Source organism: Protomyctophum bolini (assembly GCF_963924005.1).
Source record: "Protomyctophum bolini genome assembly, chromosome: 1".
Lineage (NCBI taxonomy): Eukaryota > Metazoa > Chordata > Actinopteri > Myctophiformes > Myctophidae > Protomyctophum > Protomyctophum bolini.
The window spans coordinates 22,277,080-22,298,670 of NC_137862.1; the positions used below are offsets into that span (position 1 = coordinate 22,277,080).

Sequence of the window (21,591 nt, forward strand, 5' to 3'; positions counted from 1 at the left end):
GTGTGTGTGTGTGTGTGTGTGTATATATATATATACGGTGTATATTTATATAGATATAAATTTCCCCCACTAATGATGTCTAAAAACAATGAGTGAGTGTTTTATTGTTGGTGAGGATGCAGCTAGAAACTGCAATTGCCAGCAAGGTGCTAACTGGGTGCAACTTCCCATTGACAGCCCATTTATCCAAACAGAAAAAGTCCTATCTAATTGTATTAAACAACGTCAAACTCGCCAACATTGCACCTGTACCGAAAGCTTGAATTATCCTCTTTCAATCTGTAAAGTTTTTGTTTCATAAAAATCCAATTTTATGAGCTACTTCCTGTCAAGAAATTCCGTGCAGGTTTTTTTTTTGTCAGAGGTTGGTTGTTGGAGATCACTCAACAGCCCTGCGTACCACCTGTTTTGAATTTGCACATAATGCAGGAAGCAGCAGGAGGTTGCTTTACTAAAAAGTGCTTCCAAACTCCAATACTCCAAAAAGCACCTGCAAGGAATTTCTTGACAGGAAGTGATGTTTCAAGCCTCTGGCTGTGAAGATATACCCATATACGGAAATGACATTAATTCATTGTATCAACTCCAATAACTGATAACCTGATAACACCTGATAACACCTGATAGCACAGTGCATTCCACCGAATTATCAGACCAAATATGGACATGCCCAACGGCTGTGCAAATTGACACAGCACATGCCCATTATGATAGTGATCCCTGCCGTCAACACAACTCAACATTGTTTCTGTTTTTATTATTATTTAAACGTTTATTAAATATCACACCGTGTGACGTGAGGAGCGCTCTTATCATCATACATCATCTCATTCCGGCCAATCATAATTTGCAACCTCACTTCACTTTTCTGTCCTCACTTTTTATCCTCAACTTTGCTCAGCCAATCAAATCACCGCTATGGGCTGCTCGGCCAATCAAATCATCGCTATGGGGTGCACACAAACAGACAAAGCTGGGCATAGGAGGTGCCGGCACCCCTCAAAATGGAAAAAGAAAATATATAATTGAGTATATTATCATTGGTTTAACATTTGTTGTTGCTGCAAAGTATCACTCCACAGCCAAACTTTTCACAGCAGATTTTTGTCCTCCACACTCAGGACAAAGTTAAATTCCTCAATGGTGAGAGGCTGGACAGACAACCTTGCTCTTGTGAAGAGAGCCATGTCTTTCAGGGGTCCTCCGATGGCCTTGTGCTGCAGGTGATATTTCTTAAGCTCGGACAGAGGAATGAAACGTGCCATCATTCTTTGGTATTGCACATCTACCATGCTCCATTTGGGGTTACTTTGCTTGCTGGGCGCATCAAAATGGACATCTTTCTTGTCGAATTGAGTGTGGTCCACATAGGCTTCTTTCACTATTCTCACGAGTCCTGCTATTCCAGGTGCCTTGCAGTTGCTGTGGTAGAAGAAAGCCAGCTGTCCTTCTTTCATGTCCCTCATAAAGTTGCGGGCCTGATAGTTGCGGACGCCATCCCAGCATGCAGTCTGATTGGGCAGAGCCTTCAGGTCCTCGATCCCAAACTTCACATCTATTCCATTCTCAAAGCGACTTTCTGCTTCAGACTTCATCAACCAGCGACAGAACTGTGGATGTCTGGGCGCTTCATTGACTTTTGTCTTCTCCAGTGTTCTGGACTCCTGAGTAGATGAAGTCGTCCTCTTCCTTCTTAAAGCAACCTTCACTGGAGGGATCTCTTCCCTGTCATCTTTTACATCTATGACTGCCCTTTCTGTGATGCCTCTTCGGGCCCTTTTGTATTGTATTGGTGCCATCTCTTTTACACTCAGTGTCCACGTTGTCGCAACTCAACATGGTTAGGCAACAGTTTCTGTCGTGAATGACGTCACATGCACATATCTGTGTCTTCAGCGACGTGGAGTCAATGGGGACAATGGAGAGAATGGGGTTATATTGACGATTATGGTCAGATATGCCCATATATGGACTGTACTGCTGTTATCTGGATCTTGTGACATGCACGCACGCACACGCGCACACACACACACACACACACACACACACACACACACACACATAGAGGTGTAACGATAGTAACTGCATCGAAATATCGATTTTAATTTCAAGAATCAAAGTATATCAAATGGAAACTCATCGTATCGTTTTGAAAAAGCAAATTATCTGTATCGAATGTATCATTTTGAGTTTAATTACTTTTCCATATCGCTATACGTATCGCTATGTGTGTATATGTGTGTATTCTTTGTGTTCATGTAAAAGTGCAGGTTTGTCCATACTGTGTTCAAATGTTTACATTATATCCATAATAACAAAAAAAAACATAAAAAAATGTCCACGTCTCACACAGATTTCATGTTTTTCGAAATAGTTACTGTAGGCCTATTGATTTTAAATCATTGAATCAAATTGTATTGCCAGAATTAACCAATATCATCCATGTATCGTATTGTCAACCATGTATATCGTGGTACATATCGTATTGCTGTTAAAATGTATCATTATTCGTTCCAAACTGTTCATTTGAGGGACAAGTATCACTTGTGTGGGACAGGGGGGAGGAGCAACTTATTACTTAAATGCCTTGATGTCATATTCCACCATAGGCCTCGAGTCATATTGCCTATATCATTTTGTTAATACACCTCTCTGGCGTCTCACATTTTGTTTTAAAATGCAAATTTTGGTCATGGGTGTTATGGCTGACTTGGTACTGTAGCCTATAGAGCAGGGGTACCCACACTTTTTGGACTTGAGAGCTATACTTTCACAATGACCAGCTCAACAAGATCTACCCACCGATTCGCATAGCTGAAAATAGTTACAAAATGTAGCCTACCTGAGGGGGCTTTGGAATAATGGCACTGGCGTTACATAAGACTGTAGGAAATTGAAGGAGAATTGGTCGTTTTTTATATAACTTTGTAATGCTACTGATGTTTTACGCAACAGTCTTGAAAACAAAGTCTTGCATTTTGGGTTTGAGCTGACAGATCCTTTTTGATTTATTTCAAGTGTCAGATGCCCCCAAAAAATAGTTTTTCTATTAAATTATATTTTTCATGCATGTCTTCATGCATGTCTTGTGTCTTGTGGTCTAGCCTTTGTCTAGGATATTTATCATGTTATTTTAACAGGCTTAAAAACACATCTTGCAGGAAAAGAGACAATGTGAGAGCTTTACAACATAGAAAGCCAACTATTAGGGATATGGCATTAGAACACTGATGCCTGCCATGTCACAATGTGGGACAGGGTCTCAGTTTGTGGGACGCCTGAAAAGTCTTGGAAATGAGGGACACAAAGAAGAGGGCCTGGTTACCCTAACTTTGACATAAGTAAACCTTGAACACTTGAGTGTTAATTGCAGTATTGATACTTTACTTAAGTAAAAAGTGTGAATACTTTTTCCATGACCGCGCGCGCACACACACACACACACACACACACACACACACACACGCGAAAGGAGAGGAGAGGAGAGGAGAGGGAGGGGAGGGTTGAGCAGGGGAGAGGAGTGGCCAGGCAGTGACAAGCAGCAAAGAGCCTCTCTCTCCCTCGCTCTCTCTCTCGGCTCTTGAGTTTGTGTCAGTTTCCTAAAAATAGCGGACGAGTAGCAACGTGTGGCAGCGAAGCAGACACTCCTGTCAGAGTCTGTGTGTGACACTGAGAGGAGCAAAAGTAACGTTATTGGAAAGGGAAATCCGGAGGTAAGTAATATATACAACAATAATACGCTGTCAGAGAGAAAGAGAGAAAGAGAGAGAGAGAGAGAGAGAGAGAGAGAGAGAGAGAGAGAAAGAGAGAGCAGTTCGTTGTGATGTTTTATATTTTTCATAATCTAACTGTTCGAACGGTTTTAAGTCTATATTCTTTAGCTGCCTGTTCGCATATTATGTGACGTTTAGTCTTATTCGCTTTAAACACGGTCGGTCAAGTTGTTGCTTGGTTTGTTGTGTGTGTGTGTGTGTGTGTGTGTGTGTGTGTGTGTGTGTGTGTGTGTGTGTGTGTGTGTGTGTGTGTGTGTGCGCGCGCGCGCGTGCACGAAGTGATAAGAAAGTCCCTTTTTCCATCCAGTAGTGCCCATAGTGGGCCTGACTGACTGGCGCTTGCGAGGCAAAGATTTGTAAACAAAACACTATCTATATATACAAGTGAAAAGGTGTACCCATACTCATTCTTCATGCTCTATCTCCGACCGAACCACACTTTTACCACACATCTCTATATGCAAAATAAATTCGCCACCCTCCCCGAACTGACATAGCCTATTTTTTAGCCGTTCAAGTTTCTTATTTACTCTGCAAATATTACTTTTATGAAAATCACGATCGAGCCAGCAGATAAACGGGTGCCACAACACGCCGAGAAACAAGGAATTTAACCACGCTACTTGCATACACTGCAACTCGCTTACAATTCGCAAACCTGGCAACACTGCCTGCCTCTTACGTCACCAGCTCTGCTCCTCCTGGCCTCCGTAGTCCGTCGCGCTCACAATCTGTCGCAGCCATCTTGCTTTTCTTTTGGATGGGCGAGTGGACATTTAATGCTAATAAATTAATTATAGGTCCAGCAAGCAAATCATGATGGTCTGATTGTGCTCAATAGGTCACAATAACATTCCGAAATTAGGTGTTGTGTTTTGTATGGCATTTTCCCCAGTAGTAGTTGCATATCTATCTCAAGCTTTTGCCTGATAGCACACATGCTAACGTCAGCAGCCATAGCAACATACAGTGTGCGCAGACATAACATGAGTTGTTTACAACACAAACACACGGCCTTTTCACCACGCAATACACACAACAGCTCGGGAGTTATTAAACCGAACGTGGACGCTGTTTCAGTGTTACATTTGCTGCGCATATCGGAATAATTGTAACGGCATGCATGATAAATGTAACAACGCTAAAAAACACCATTAAACATATCGTTTTCACCTTAAAGCTATTACATTTCATTGAAGCAACTCCTTAGCATTGTTTTCATACCATGGATGTGATAAGATAATGTATCAAACATAAGGGAAATATTAAATAGGATCGGGTGTACCAGTTTGGCCATTTCTTTTTTTTCAATGGGGCAATACATTGATTAAACAAACGTTTGATTGATTGAGTTGTACAACGTTATACAACCCTAAACTAATTTTAGAATACACTACACAATACAATACAATTTTAGAACATATTTTGCACGTTCCATTTTTTTACTCAGAGATCCCTTTAGCTACACATGTAATATTTCCAGGCAACGGACCTACACATGTCAGCTACCATAAACCACTTCAAGTTATTAGGACGAAATAACTGACAGGAGTGACGGTGCTGTGCTGTGAGTAAACTAATAGGGGAGAGCCGCCAAGGATGTAACATTTTGCACGTTTCATTCTTTTACTCAGAGATCCGTTTAGCTACACATGTAATATTTTCAGGCAACGGACCTACACATGTCAGCTACCATAAACCACTTCAAGTTATTTTTTTGATAAAACAGGTCGGGAGTTATTCAACCGAACGTGGACGCTGTTTCAGTGTTACATTTGCTGCGCATATCGGATCAATTGTAACGGCATGCATGATAAATGTAACAACGCTAAAAAACACCATTAAACATATCGTTCTCAGCTTAAAGCAATTACATTTCATTGAAGCAACTCCTTAGCATTGTTTTTATACCATGGATGTGATAAGAAAATGTATCAAACATAAGGGAAATATTAAATAGTATCGGGTGTACCAGTACCAGTTTGGCCATTTCTTTTTTTTCAATGGGGCAATACATTGATTAAACAAACGTTTGATTGATTGAGTTGTACAACGTTATACAACCCTAAACTAATTTCAGAATACACTACACGATACAATACCATTTCAGAACATATAATATTGGCCAATATGTCAAATATGTAAATATTACATATAATGGCATTGAATGGAAGCGGACCATTTGTAACACATGTTACAAATGACCCGCTTTTGCAAGTTTTCTTTGCAGTTGCTTACAGACCAGAATGAACGTGAATTCCGTCTAAACACGATGCAAACTAATGAAGAACATAAGCATGAACACATCCATGTGGATTTTTATTCACCAACACCAAAGACAAAAATTGTACCACACATATACTCCAGGTGTAAAATTAGACGCATTTTGAAGGTAAACACTTCAAACTTCAAACTCCTGGCCACGTAGAGTACGTTGCTGTACACATACTGACGCGATGGCGTCATGGTGGCGTTGACCAATCAAGATATAACGTCCATGTTACAACCGTGAAGCGTTACAACCTTGGCGGCTCTCCCCTACATTTGTTACTAACATTAGGTTGTGGCGAAGTAGACACGTGGCCAGCAGATACTGTGTTTTGGACAAACAGGCTAGGTATTGGTGTTGATTTGGGTCAACTGGACAAACAGCGTGGTGTTGTTTTGTGTCTGTGTTTGTGTTGGAGCGCCTCAGTGTGGCCGTACAGGTCATGTGCAACCTCTTCCACAGAGAGATGGAGACACTAAATCTCAGCTGGACAAACATGTTTGCATGCATGCATCGCTGCCTTGCATGCTGTGTGCTACTGTTGAGTCTGTCACTTACTTTGACTGATTTATGGCATTGTCTTTCTGTTAAAATCCAACTATGTTAATTTAAGAACTCTGGGCATATAGGTCATTGTTTATTCACTGTGCACACGTGTAGCCTATTGTATGTCAGACTGTATGTCTGTCCCACAGTCACAATCCTTTAGTACTTAGGCTGTGGAAATATTCAGGACAAAACAATGGTACATTTCCAATAACCCATTCGTTACTACATGTGGAGTCAACTCCCGCCATTTATTTCTTCCCATAGTGCGTGGCAAAGTCGCTCTGGGATGAGTGCGCGCGTAGCGCGCACGAAATTCTAGTAGGCTACATCTGAAAATATTTTGTGCCAGAGAACCCCAAAAGAGAACATATACGTTTAAAATCGTAAAAAGAAAATAAATAAATATATAGGCCTATCTATATATATATATATATATATATATATATATATTTTTTTTTTTAAATATATTTTGGATATCTTTAAAATATTTAAAAAGAATAGCACATGTAGCCTACTGTACAAGCACCACTGTGAGCTTTCTCAGCCTGAGCTTGTACGTAGATCTACTATTTTTTAATAGCCAACATGATTGTGATGCTGTTACCGGTATGTTAACTACTTTAGCTGGGTCAGAATTTATTGAGAGGATAAACCCCTTGAGATATGCAGCATCTCATTTTAGAGGGGGTCCTGTATTTTGGACTTGGGACCCCCTGGAACCCCCTCAAGGTCCCCTGGAGGTCCCCGGACGCCACTTTGAGAACCCCTGGCTGTATAGAGACAGAAAACATTTACAATATAGAATACTGTCTTAAAAAATGACAAAGAAGACACAAACTCCAGTTGACAGCTACTAGTAGCTCGACTTTGATATATGCGATATATGGTATGAATAGGCTTACCAACAATTTGAACTTACTTTAGTTACTTTAACAATGCCTAATCACAGGATATTAATTGTATGTGTGTGTGTGTGTGTGTGTGTGTGTGTGTGTGTGTGTGTGTGTGTGTGTGTGTGTGTGTGTGTGTGTGTGTGTGTGTGTGTGTGTGTGTGTGTGTGTGTGTGTGTGTGAGTGAGTGTGTGTGTGAGAAATGTTCTGGGCACAGGTCTCCACCAGGAGGATAGGGGTGTGGGTGATGTTTGGCAAAATGTTTATAGTAATATAAACATGTAATTTGCAACTTCATTTTGTTGAGGAAATTGAGAGCCAGATCACTCACATCATCTCTGAGGATAGAATTCTGGATGAGCAGGACATGTGCAGCATTTTGTGCAAAATGGGCCACTCCTGAAAACTTAAGACTCGTCTTGATCACATGACTACAGAGATCATGTGTACCAATTTGCGTGAGATTTGGATGAAATCTGTGCGACTAACATATGTGTTTAGCAGAAATGTGTTTTGTTTTGCATGGTGACGCTATAACCGTCCGATGTGGAGGGATGCAGGGAAAATGTTTTCCCATGGCCTCTAGGGAGTGCGCATACATAAGTTGTATACCGATCGAAGTTATAGGTAAAAACAGGAATTGCCCTGTTATTGTGCCACCGTGAGGCTGATTTGGGAAGAAAATAGTGGCATGTCGTCCTCAGCCTAGTGGAAATGCGTGTGTATAATTTCACGGAAATTGCACACTATGTTTGTGATTTGTGGCATTTTGTTCGAATCGGACCAATCGTGAGCTTTGGAAGCCAATCTTAGCAAATCAGGATGGAAGATGGGAAATGGTGCAGATCCATGTTGATCACATGACTATGGAGTGTATACCGAATTGTGTGATTTATACGTACGAGTAATCTACGGAAATGTGTTTTGACTAAATCGGCCTCATGGTGGCGCTATAACAGGCCGTTGAGGAATATTTGGGGCAGAGGTTTGTCGTTGGCATCCAGGGAGTGTGTGTGTTTGGCATGGATCGGGCCAACGGTGCTGGAGATTAGCTGGTAACGGACGGACGCACACACACACACACACACACACACACACCCACCCACGGACGGAGTGCAAAACATACTCTCTCCCCATGCCTTCGGCCTGGTGGAGACAACAAACTCAAAACCAATAGTGCTGGACTCTGCCAGCTGCATCTCAATGTGCACTTTATTAAGAGGAAGAAAACTACAGAATTATCTTATCTTTTAATTTTTGGTCCAAATTCAGAGATCAGTCCAGTGATATGTTTCAGATCGTGTTAACACGATTATGAAAGAGTCTACTGTAGATACGTGACAGATTTCCAACATGCATCGCAAATCTGTCTGGTAATTATTACTATTCTACAAGCCACTTTGGCAGGTATATGAGCAGTGACGCACTGTGAGCTGCTGAATGGATAATGTTTAAAGTGGTTAAGTGACCCACACACACACACACACACACACACACACACACACACACACACTGCCAAGGACCCATGGGGGTCCCCGGACACCTCTTTGAGAACCACTGGCTTAGTGTACCAGATATCAAAACCTGGCCTATACTCAGTTCAATTCAACATGCTTTATTGGCATGACAAGCATTCTTAATTTGCTAAAGCATACTCTAAAGGTTCCTGCACACTGCTGCGTTTTTTGGATTTTTTCGCCGGTTTTCCGAAACAACGGCCAGTCTGCAAGGACCTTTACGCTACATTTCTATAATCATGGATTAGTGTTGAATTTCTGAATATATATATATACTGTATATATATATATATATATATCCACTACAGTGCATGTGATAACATGAGGCTTTCCTGCCATAGATTACATTGGTCTTGGCGCAGGGATGAACCGCACACTTTCGAGGGGGAGTGCAGTGCAGTACAGTACAAGTTCAGATAAACATGCAAATCAATATAGAGATCCTAGATAGCACATCCAACCACATTTGAAAAGGGAGTTTCCCGCTATAGCTGTCCGATAGCGGGGTGGTGTTATTTGTGGAAAGAACAAATAGCATGAACTTGAAGGAGGGGACGGGTGTGAGTCTCACTCATTTATATCATATTGCACTTTACTTTGTTTATTTACGGGATAGTGCAGTGGGTCTGTGACCCCCCAAAATAATCATATTTGAAGTGCTGAGGACCTTCCCCCTGATTCGGTTCCATAGATAAATATAATGTTGTGAAAATAGCTGATCTACAAGTTGTTGCTAGGTGCTTATAGAGTGGCTATACTTTCACAAATTTTGCCTCCTCCTTTTATTATTTGAAAATTTGACTAATGTTTGACCAGTCTTCATAGTATAGTTTGTTGATTATCGGTACTGTTGATGAAGTAACTTTCCTTTTCTTTATTTTTGAGGGGGGCTAGCCCCTCCTATATCCAGCTTTAAGTGTATGTTCACAACCTTTGTCCTACACAAACATTACATTTCCATTGACAGTGAATGGAGAATTTTACACCATAGTGTCTGAGCAAATAGGCATATTGTCTCTTTGATAGGAGCGCCCCTCACTTCACACAGGTGTGATTTCCCCCCCCCTTTTTAAGTGGGCCCGACTCCAACCCACAGGTTGAGAACCACTGTGTTAATGAACATTCACGTACAAGAATTGAATCAAGTGAAGTAGTGAACATGATCTCATGTAAACACTCCGTATTTAGCAAGGATCAAATTTCCATCCCTAGTCCCACATACTGTATAAAAACATCACGACATAAACAGAAAATACAAATATACAAAATGCATACAAATACATTTAAACATTTTACACATCTAATTGATTAATAATCTTCCACATCACCATTATAATCATGATGATACATTTTATACCAGAGTGATGATAACACATTAAATAGTAAACTTCTGAGGGCGTCAGTGCCCTCTGTCACTTTGAATGTTCAGTATGCCCAGAGCCTCTTGACAAACACCCACTCCCTTCCTCTTTCCATCAGTCCAAACACCCTCCCCCCTTTCTCTCTCTCCTTCCTTCCCTTCATCCCTCATTCTCTCCGTTCCTTTCCCTCTGAGTTCCTCCATCCGTCATACCGTCCCATTGTTTTCATATTTCATTAATGTGGTTATAGCAGCATGTAGCATCCAGTCCAATTAGCCTCTCTGTGTGCGTGTGAGTGTGCGGCTGTGCGCGTGCGTGCGTGGCCTTCAGCCCTCAGATGGGTGTTGCCAGGTTTTGTGAGAGAAATAAGCAACCAGGTCTATGAAAACAAGCCCAAAAGAAGCAAATAGGGTACGGCCAGGGCACCAGGTTATGGCTGACTGCACTTCAGAAACAAGAGCTGAAAAACACAACCATTTATAAGCAACTTAACAGAGAAACAAGTCCAAAGCAGACACGGCAACACTGCCTCAGATGGGTGCCTGATAAGGCCACATGACCTGGCATAGCCTCCCATACAGACTGCTCTCTGTGTGCGAGGTACAGAGTGGAGACTTCGTGTCTAACTAACATACCTGTACATACATCTAAAACCCCCTGAAACTAATTCTGCATGACTCACTGATATATCGTTGGTGTCCGGGCAGAAACCTCTTATTTCCATATTGTAACTTTTTGTGTTTTATTTCCCCACGTAGATTAAAGCCCTACTTGATCATGCTATGGTGTCACACAAAAAAAAGTATCAAAATAGTAGATCTGTTTGACTTTTTGCCATTTTTGAATTTGAACCCTGAAAAAGACAAGCTCACAACGCGTCGCTGTGAGCTTGTTGATCGGCTATTTTCAGCGAAGATACTTAAATAATGCTTCACCCACAAAATGACTTATAATATTTTCTATCAATTATTCACATCCATTTATAGCCTTGAATACATGGAGATTTGTTTTGTTTTGTCACATTCCTCAGCCCATAATCCAATATTTGACTAATTGAAGTTAATAGGAGACCATGATGTTAACAAGACCAAAACTATATATATATATACGGTATATATATATATATATATCTCTGCTGTCGGAAAGAAACCACCTAACTCCAACATGTTCATTTGTCAGGAAATGCTGCCTCATCTAAGTTGGTGTTGTGACTTTATATATTGTCAATACATGAGAGGGGGAGAGGTGGTGGAGTTGGTTGCTTTAGCAGACCGTTTGAGGGTCCAATGGAGTTAAGATGTTTTGTCCAAAGCGTTTTTTACTACTTACGTAAAGGGTGTTCAATAGCACTGATTTATGCAAAACAAAAAGTTAGGAAGAGACAGTAGGTTCCTCCCAACAGCAACGAATTATAAAACATATTCTCTTTGAACCTCTCAGTAGGCCTCTCAGTGATTATACTGTGAGAGTGTGAGAGTTTATTATTATTATTTTATATCGTTTTGCATTGGTCTGCTATTGGCTCAGGAATGCAAAAAAAAAAAAAGATGAAGAAAAAGATGAAGAAATATTTTAATGTACACTGCAAAAACAGAAAAGACACTGGTTTAGTATAGACCCCTGGGGTACGCCACTTAAAAATGTATGGGCGTTTAAGCTGTCAGTGTGCAGAGATCTTTTGCCGCTCCATTCTACTTGATCTTACAAGACACATAATCTGCCTATTTAGAAATGGACACACAGTCCACTTCTCAGCCCCGCGTCTGGTATGCACTTGATGAAATTAGTTGTGCAGGAACGTTTTATTGCCGTTGAATGCATTTAAAGGGCCCGGAAACATGACTTCTATTACAGATTTCAGTGAGAACCGCCATTGTTCGGAGCAAAAAATAGCCTGCTTTGTTTGTTGCCGTTGACATATTGTAGGTGCCATCCCCTCCGTTCGTTACTATCACAAGATGTTTGACACGTGGTCTCTCTCAGGTTTATTGGTTGCCTGTTGGAAGCAAGTTTGACTGAGACTTCAAAGTGTTCAGCCTCCTGATTCAGTGTTGAGTTTATTGTCGCTGTCACATCACGTCTTGTTTACAGGTGCAAAAGGTCAAACAAAACGGGCTGAAACCAATTGTGCCGAGATGCAGCAAAGGTATACAATTATGTATTATAATAGAAAACCAACGTTTTGACCTGACACAGAGCAGACTGTGTCAGGTCGAAACGTTGACCTGCCCTAATGGCAGCAGCATGAACAGATTGTGACTGGGGTGATGAGTGTCCTTGGATACACACTGCTTCTCATATTATACTGTATCTCCATATTCTAACTTTTAGTGTTTTTTCGTGAAATGAAGGCTTTACTTGCATTACTGCGTCACACAGAAGCATCAAAACGAGCAGATCCACAACTCACGGCATGTTTTTTTGTAGATCTGCTGCTTTTGCTATTTTTGAATTACAAGCTCACCGCCGGTGATGCGCTGACTGAGCCTGCTTTGTGCTTGAGGCCGGTGCAGTTCCCGTACCCGGCAGGATGTGCTCACCGGTGCTGTTGTAGTACGCCCTGATGATGCTGCGGGCTGCTCTCAATTTCATCAAGCCGTATGAGGCGGTTCAGGCATTGTTGAGTCTTTTTCACCAGGCGTGTGGAGTATGTGGCCCATTTGAGGTCCTTGGCAATGTGTATGCCTAGCGACCATAAGTCGCTGACCTTCTGCACTGCCTCCTGGGTCATGCTGACCTTGAGTTTGAGGGTCTTCCCATGACACCGTTTGAGTTTGTGAGACAACCTGTCCTGTAGGACGTCTCATCCTTATTCGGTCGTCGGCAAATTTGGTGTGTGTGTGTGTGTGTGTGTGTGTGTGTGTGTGTGTGTGTGTGTGTGTGTGTGTGTGTGTGCGTGTGTGTGCGTGTGTGTGCGTGTGCGTGTGCGTGCGTGCGTGCGTGCATGCGTGCGTGCGTGTACACAGAGAGTTAGAGGAGAGGAGGACTCCGCATGCAGCCCTGAGGGGCTCCTGCTGTGTTGGAGGGGTCAGTGAGCCCTGCCCATTCTCACCGACAGGAAGTCCACTATCTACCTGCATGTGATTGGATATTAGCAGGGGTGTGACTGTGAATGTCATTGTTAAACTGAGAAATCGTACTTGAAAGTTGTATTTTGGCCCTGTCAAAACTCCTCTGCACCAGTGTCGAAAAGAATGGAAGTCTTCTATTATAACTCCTTATTCTTCTAGATCTAGAATAAGCAAAGACCACCTTAATTTGGGGGTTCAAATAAGATTATTTTGGGGGGTCGTGACTGGGTTAAAATAACTTTGTATTAATTAAAAGCTCAGCTCTAATGTCTGACGACCTCTACTCCCACGGTAGATGTCCTAAAGCTCAGCTCTAATGTCTGACGACCTCTACTCCCACGGTAGATGTCCTAAGTTGACATGCATGGTTGGTTAAAGAGACAGCAGCACCTCCCCCTCTGGTTCCTGACCAAACTAAACCCTTCCTTACTACAGCATCCCTGTGGGGTGGAAACCTCATATGTCCATCCATAACAATGTTACTTCGCAGGAATCACATTCAGAAACAGCTATGTTTAGCTAAGTATAGCAGATCTCCAAGCTCAAATTAAGGCGTCGCTTCGTTTCAGTCTCGCGGGTCTGCTACTTCTGATGCTTCCGTGTGTTGTGTGATCAAGTAGGTTGTTTTTTAACTAAAATAACGTTAAAATATGGAGATAAGAGGTTTCTGCCGACAGCGACGATATAATAATGGACTTCAGGCTTCCTCGTTGTAATGCGATTTGGCAGCTTTCAGTCTGCTCTGCTATCCCGGCCCATTTAATCGAGTGCGCTTCGGCCGCTGCCAGTGGGACAAATGTAATTATTGTGGAGTATGAATTTGATGCAGGTCATTGGGTGGTTGGATGTGTGTGCCGTGCGTTACGGTCCATCAGGTCATTGGGTGGTTGGATGTGTGCACTGTGTGTTACGGTCCATCAGGTCATTGGGTGGTTGGATGTGTGTGCCGTGTGTTACGGTCCATCAGGTCATTGGGTGGTTGGATGTGTGCACTGTGTGTTACGGTCCATCAGGTCATTGGGTGGTTGGATGTGTGTGCCGTGCGTTACGGTCCATCAGGTCATGGGGTGGTTGGATGTGTGTGCCGTGCGTCACGGTCCATCAGGTCATTGCATGGTTGGATGTGTGTGCCGTGTGTTACGGTCCATCAGGTCATTGGGTGGTTGGATGTGTGTGCCGTGCGTTACGGTCCATCAGGTCATTGGGTGGTTGGATGTGTGCACTGTGCGTTACGGTCCATCAGGTCATTGGGTGGTTGGGTGTGTGTGCCGTGCGTTACGGTCCATCAGGTCATTGGGTGGTTGGATGTGTGTGCCGTGTGTTACGGTCCATCAGGTCATTGGGTGGTTGGATGTGTGTGCCGTGTGTTACGGTCCATCAGGTCATTGGGTGGTTGGATGTGTGCACTGTGTGTTACGGTCCATCAGGTCATTGGGTGGTTGGATGTGTGCACTGTGTGTTACGGTCCATCAGGTCATTGGGTGGTTGGGTGTGTGTGCCGTGCGTTACGGTCCATCAGGTCATTGGGTGGTTGGATGTGTGCACTGTGCGTTACGGTCCATCAGGTCATTGGGTGGTTGGATGTGTGTGCCGTGTGTTATGGTCCATCAGGTCATTGGGTGGTTGGATGTGTGTGCCGTGTGTTACGGTCCATCAGGTCATGGGTGGTTGGATGTGTGTGCCGTGTGTTACGGTCCATCAGGTCATTGGGTGGTTGGATGTGTGTGCCGTGCGTTACGGTCCATCAGGTCATTGGGTGGTTGGATGTGTGTGCCGTGCGTTACGGTCCATCAGGTCATTGGGTGGTTGGATGTGTGCACTGTGTGTTACGGTCCATCAGGTCATTGGGTGGTTGGATGTGTGTGCACTGTGTGTTACGGTCCATCAGGTCATTGGGTGTTTGTATGTGTGCACTGTGTGTTACGGTCCATCAGGTCATTGGGTGGTTGGATGTGTGCACTGTGTGTTACGGTCCATCAGGTCATTGGGTGGTTGGATGTGTGTGCCGTGCGTTACGGTCCATCAGGTCATTGGGTGGTTGGATGTGTGCTCTGTGTGTTACGGTCCATCAGGTCATTGGGTGGTTGGATGTGTGTGCCGTGTGTTACGGTCCATCAGGTCATTGGGTGGTTGGATGTGCCGTGTGTTACGGTCCATCAGGTCATTGGGTGGTTGGATGTGTGCACCGTGCGTCACAGTCCAACAGGCGGACATTGGTTGTTGTGTGTGATTACTAAGGTTTTTACTCACTCAGTCTTGTGACTTTAGAAGTACAGTGTGACTGCAGTTGGCAAATGTTTGTTGTTGATGATGGTATTCTGACTCTCTGTCAGGATTTCAGCTTAAGGGCCTAGGCCTGTTATTATTACATAATAATCATCTAATCGCAATCATTTTTTATACATTTTTCAAATATATATATATATATATATAAAAAACCAGTAAGGCGCCCTGAGAGTTGAGGTCGTGTGCACGCATCCGCAGCTGTTTTGAGATGCAGGTTTTCATAGTAAATGCGACCTACGGCATATGCCAGTAATTTCTTTGTATATTTAATGTCTAAATGTCTAATATGTCTTAAGAAGCCATATTACAATAAGCGTATTGCTCGCTAATGTTTGTTTACATAACCAGGGTTATGTTATAACCTTCAGTTATTTGTCATATTTAACCCTGTGCAATTCTTTTTACGAAGCCTCAAAGGTCAAACTGAAATTTCATTTTTATTCATAATGTTCCAATGTTCAATGCCAAAAACACAATTAAATCCTTATTCGCAATTATTTGTATGACAATGAATTGTCAACTTAAACTTTGTAATCGTGACACAGCCATAGTTGTTGTTGATGGCATTCTTCTCAATCTGTCAAGATTGTCAACTTAAGCAAGTTGAATACTAGTAGTGAGTGGTGACAGTAGTAGCGGGCGGCATCCATAACACTATATTTGTATCAGTAGCATCAGCACATATTAGTATTAGTCATAATTACTGTAGACTGACTAATGGCTGAACAGTGAAGGCAGGTATACGGGTGAGACAGGTTTGGTGATCCTGGAGTCACAGCAGCTCGTCACATAAGACAGACAGACAGACAGACAGACAGACAGACAGACAGACAGACAGACAGGATAGCCAGACAGACAGGCAGACAGGCAGACAGGATAGCCAGACAGACAGGCAGACAGGATAGACAGACAGGATAGCCAGACAGACCGACCGACCGCCAGTAAAGATAGCCAGTCAGGGAAGACCAAAAATAGTCGTTCAATAAATACTCACTCACGTGCACGTGTGTACACATGCAAGGCACATACTGTAACTGTATAGACATTGCACACACACACACACACACACACACACACACACACACACACACACACACACACACACACACACACACACACACACACACACACACACACAGTGGTCTCTATGTCTTCTTCGTGTGCCGTTAGAATAGAAGTCTGTCCTTCAGAGCTGCTGCTATTTCTGTTGACCACAAGCCTCCAAATAAACCTCCCTATAGGAAAACTCTGGGAGGGGAAAAGGGGGTAGGTGGTAGTTTACAGGCCAGAGAATCACAGCCTGGTCGCCATGTCACTGGTTTGAATCCCTGGATGGATCGTCATTTAATTATTAATTGTCTTAACGATTTCATTGTGTGACTTTTAAGAGTCACTGCATAACAACTAAAACTGCACGGGGGCAGATGTGACAAAAATCTTAAATACACAAATGAATGACAATAACAATGACCAATAACAATAATCTTCATAAATAATGTATTATGGCCGAAATACACCACTTCATATTTTATACTCAAAATGTGTCCCCTAGGGTAGGTACCCTCACAAAAACATGCAGTAATCCTGGTCACTAAACTGCCTCCCCCTGGCCAGCCGGGGCGCCTGATGGAGGGGAAAGGAACTGGTTGGAATAACGTGTTCCTTCCACACGCTACATCCAACCAGGGAAACTCCCCCCTGTCAGGTGTAAAGGAGCAACTTGGACACTCAAGCATGAAGGAAGCATGAGTTAAGTCCGTTGCTCTCCCCAGGTTGGCGGAGGGTGTGTAGAGCCCAGGATCACATTAGATGATTGACACAGGAGTGAAAAAAGTGTTACAAAATCGTGGGATAAAAAAAAATATATATATATATATAAAAAAAAAAGTGTTACAAAATAGTAGAAATAACTGATCTGAGGTTGTATGATTTTCAGATGTGGGACTGCGGACAAAATACATTGGGGTTCCTTGACATGAAAATGTTTGAGAACCACTGGTTTAAAAAACTATTAGGAAGGAAGCCCAAATAGTATGCGGTAAGCAACTACACTAACAAGCCCCTCCCCTCTCCCCAATTTAAAAAAAGACTAAAACAAAATACACAACACCCAATATTTAATATTTACAAGCGACTTGACAGAAAAAAAGCCCAAAGGTCACTTAATAAGCACACATGGCGACACTGTAGACCAGTGGTCCTCAGACTCCTCAGACTCTTTCAAGGGCCCCCACATTGATATGCATTTCGTACAATCAGATGTACATCTGAACATGTTCTGTGCCAGGGACCCCCTAAGAAGAGAATGATTTACCGCTATGTAAAAAAATCTAAGATTTCCACACATTTTCAGCGGTGAGCTTATAGATCTGCTATTTTTGAATAGCCAACATATAAATGGATAAAGTGGTTAACTACTTTAGCTGGGGACCCCCTGGTCCCAGGACTCTATGTTAACTACTTTAGCTGGGGACCCCCTGGTCCCAGGACTCTATGTTAACTACTTTAGCTGGGGACCCCCTGGTCCCAGGACTCTATGTTAACTACTTTAGCTGGGGACCCCCTGGACTCAGGACTCTATGTTAACTACTTTAGCTGGGGACCCCCTGGACTCAGGACTCTATGTTAACTACTTTAGCTGGGGACCCCCTGGACTCAGGACTCTATGTTAACTACTTTAGCTGGGGACCCCCTGGTCCCAGGACTCCATGTTAACAACTTTAGCTGGGGACCCCCTGGTCCCAGGACTCCATGTTAACTACTTTAGCTGGGGACCCCCTGGTCCCAGGACTCCATGTTAACTACTTTAGCTGGGGACCCCCTGGTCCCAGGACTCCATTTTGAGAACCATTACTGTATAAGACTGGGGTTGCACCAGCCCTCTCCTGCTATCTTATCTGATCACATCATATAAACAACGCTCTTATACGAGCATGTTTTGAAGTATCCCTCTCTATTTGTTTGATATGAGTGTTCATAGGTCATAATATTATATTATATACCGTATTGTGTTCGGAAGAGGCAGTGATTGTGTTATTGCTTTATTATTTTCTCCAGAGGATCCTCCTCAAAACCCACTAGAATGGACTGATCCAGTACAGATGGCTGGCTGCTGCAGTGACATAACCATGTTTGACTTTACATGTCCAACTACACACTCTGTCTGCTTGCGTGCATGCGCGGCTGCGCACGCATGCGTGCGTGTTTGCATTATATACTTGTGAGGACAGAATGTCCCCTCAAGTATACTAAAATGTTCGAGAAATTGAAGTTGTGAAGACCGTTTTCCTGATTCTCACAATAAATGGTCGAAAATGTATTTGGGGTTAGGATTTCTCTACTTTCGTCCATGCTAAACCCCTTATCCATAAACGAGCCCTTAAAGTTTAGTGGTTATAGATGGAGTTATGCCTGACTTTGCTCGGCTTGTCGATTTGTATTGCAATTTTTCAGCTCTAGCTCTTTACGGTTAAAAATGGTGGCAATGTTTTAAAAATGGCATTCGTAAACTAAGTCACTGTCTTAAATGTTGATGTCCTCACAAGTGTAGTTATAGTGTATTAGTGTGCATGCGTGCGTGAAACAGAGAGACGAGGATGATGACTCACCGAAGCAGAACAAAAAGCATGTTCTCTTTTGGAGAAGTTTTTGAACATGAATCACTTCTATTTACAGGAGGGAGGGAGAGGGGGGTGAAGAAAGAAGGAAACAAGTGGAGGGAGAAACCAAGAGGATAGATACCAGAGAGAAAGTGAGAGAGGGATGGAGGATGAAAGATGTAGATTATTGTGGTACCGTATACTGTAGCAGAGAGAGAGAAATTAGGTCTGTCACACAATTATTACATAATCGTCTAGTGTCGCAATTAATTAACCACAATTGTTTTGCGTAATGGTCACGATCGTCATTCATTTCATTTCCATGTTGAAAGATTTTCAAATTCTTCGATGCATTCTCGAATGTTTTCGAAGAAAAAGCAGAAACAGCAAGCGTAGATCTACAAGCGTACAGCACATTACTTGGTGATCTGAATGAGGAGAAGACTGATGGAAGGAGTGACACAGCGAGCAGATGTTTGGTTGAATTACACTGTGTGGAGAAATGCCAAGTGTTAATTTATGGGTCCATTTGGTTAACATTTTGTACAACTCTCAGAGTGTACAATTGAACTTTCGATTTCACAGTGTACTACTACTGTATATGACGACACGTCCGTAAGATCCAGAAACCATTCTTTTTTTCAAGCTCAGCTTGTAAATGTACTATTTTCACATTTTAAATCATTTCTAAAATAATAATGAAAAAAGGAACTGTTTGGACTTTCCCCCCCGACAGCAACGAAATGTGTTGATGATGAATTGGAAATCAAGCTGGTTCAGAATCACCACCGAAAAAAGTTTCATTCTGATGGTCGTATAGCGTCTGTTTTCTGTTGCAAACACTGGGACTGTTTCCTTCCAAATAGACAGAAGTCTACAGTATGTCATCCTTGGACAGCGTTGGGCTGCCTGCATGCAGAGCAGACTCTGTTGGCTGTGGCACAAAGTGTTGACTCTGCTCTCCTCTATGCTCAAACTGAGACCTGATTACAACCTAAACAGTCCAACGTTTCCAACACATACCTGGGCCAAAGAATCCATCCACCCTATCTTGCTATCTGCTCCCTTGTTGTCGCCAATTGCCATAACTCATTCACTCAGTCACCATAACTCATTCACTCAGTCACCATAACTCATTCACTCAGTCACCATAACTCATTCACTCAGTCACCATAACTCATTCACTCAGTCACCATAACTCATTCACTCAGTCACCATAACTCATTCACTCAGTCACCATAACTCATTCACTCAGTCACCATAACTCATTCACTCAGTCACCATAACTCATTCACTCAGTCACAATAACTCATTCACTCAGTCACCATAACTCATTCACTCAGTCACAACCCTATAAGCCAGTGGCTCCCAAACTGGAGGTCGGGACTCCCAGGGGGTCCAAAATTTATTTTGGAGGGTCCCCGAAATAACATTTCACTCAACAGTAAACAAACCAACATACAGTACAGTTTAAGTGTATGGGTATATGCACATTTCTAAAGTTACAATGTAATAACTTTTAAGACCTTAATATCCAAATTAGCCAAATTGTCCAATATTACACCTCAAAAGAAGCAAACATTTTGAAAATAGCCAAACTACAAGGTCACAGCTTTGTAGTTCATCTATTTTCACAATATTTATCTGTGGAATAGAGTCAAACTAAATGAATTAGCTCAACTCCTACTCCTAGTGCTTGTCAGGGTGGGAGGTTCCCAGTTCAAATAAGTTAAACATTTGATCATATTATGATTGTGAGGGGTCGTTGCCTAAAAGGATTGAGCACCACTGCCCTAAGCCATATAATCTAGTGATATTTTTTTGAGTTGGTGTAACCAGTCCTACATTTAGCCAGCGGGAAAAAAGGTGAGTTTCTTCAAAATGTGGGCATTTTATAGCCAAAGTATAAAGGACACTAGAAGAAGTGCCCCTCTGGGCACAGGTCTCCACCAGGATTGATATTTGGATAAAATCTGAAGAACTAATATAAAAAAGAGTGTCGCAATTAAATGGGCCTCCTGGTGGTGCTCGAAAATGCAGAATTGAAAAATGCAGGCCAGATGTTTTTTTCCTTGGGCTGTAGAGAGTGTGCACACAACGCTTTGTGCATACACTGTTTTATGCAGATCGGTGCATGTATAGATGGGACTTGGCCTGTTTAAACTTTGGAAGACAATCTTACCCAATCAGTGTAGAATCTGAGAAATCAAACAGACTCGTCTTGATCACATGATTACAGAGATGATGTGTACCGTTTTGGAAGAAATCTGTGCGAC

At 42.5% G+C, this 21,591-nt stretch overlaps 2 protein-coding genes and 1 long non-coding RNA gene across 5 annotated transcripts in view; 2 read left to right on the top strand and 1 right to left on the bottom strand.

The window, feature by feature from the left end:
- Window positions 1–1,091: 1,091 nt before the first annotated feature.
- On the bottom strand, window positions 1,092–1,799 carry LOC308314511 (thymocyte nuclear protein 1-like; the record flags this gene model as incomplete). The annotated part of the gene is made up of 1 exon (XM_080762142.1): window positions 1,092–1,799. The coding sequence occupies one exon, from the start codon at window positions 1,797–1,799 to the stop codon at window positions 1,092–1,094; it is 708 nt and encodes a 235-aa protein (XP_080618268.1).
- Window positions 1,800–3,574: 1,775 nt separating this feature from the next.
- The window catches only part of LOC308309924 (myocyte-specific enhancer factor 2A-like), a 78,090-nt gene continuing 60,073 nt past the window's right edge, over window positions 3,575–21,591 (top strand). For all 3 annotated transcript variants that reach the window (XM_080755902.1, XM_080755900.1, XM_080755901.1), the window contains exon 1: window positions 3,575–3,713. The gene's annotated coding sequence lies outside the window, so the exon portion shown is untranslated. The remainder of the gene's footprint in view (window positions 3,714–21,591) is intronic.
- LOC308310523 overlaps window positions 17,369–21,591 on the top strand; it is a 64,296-nt gene continuing 60,073 nt past the window's right edge. Inside the window, exon 1 of the long non-coding RNA XR_013963504.1 lies at window positions 17,369–17,603. This is a non-coding gene — a long non-coding RNA (uncharacterized lncRNA). The remainder of the gene's footprint in view (window positions 17,604–21,591) is intronic.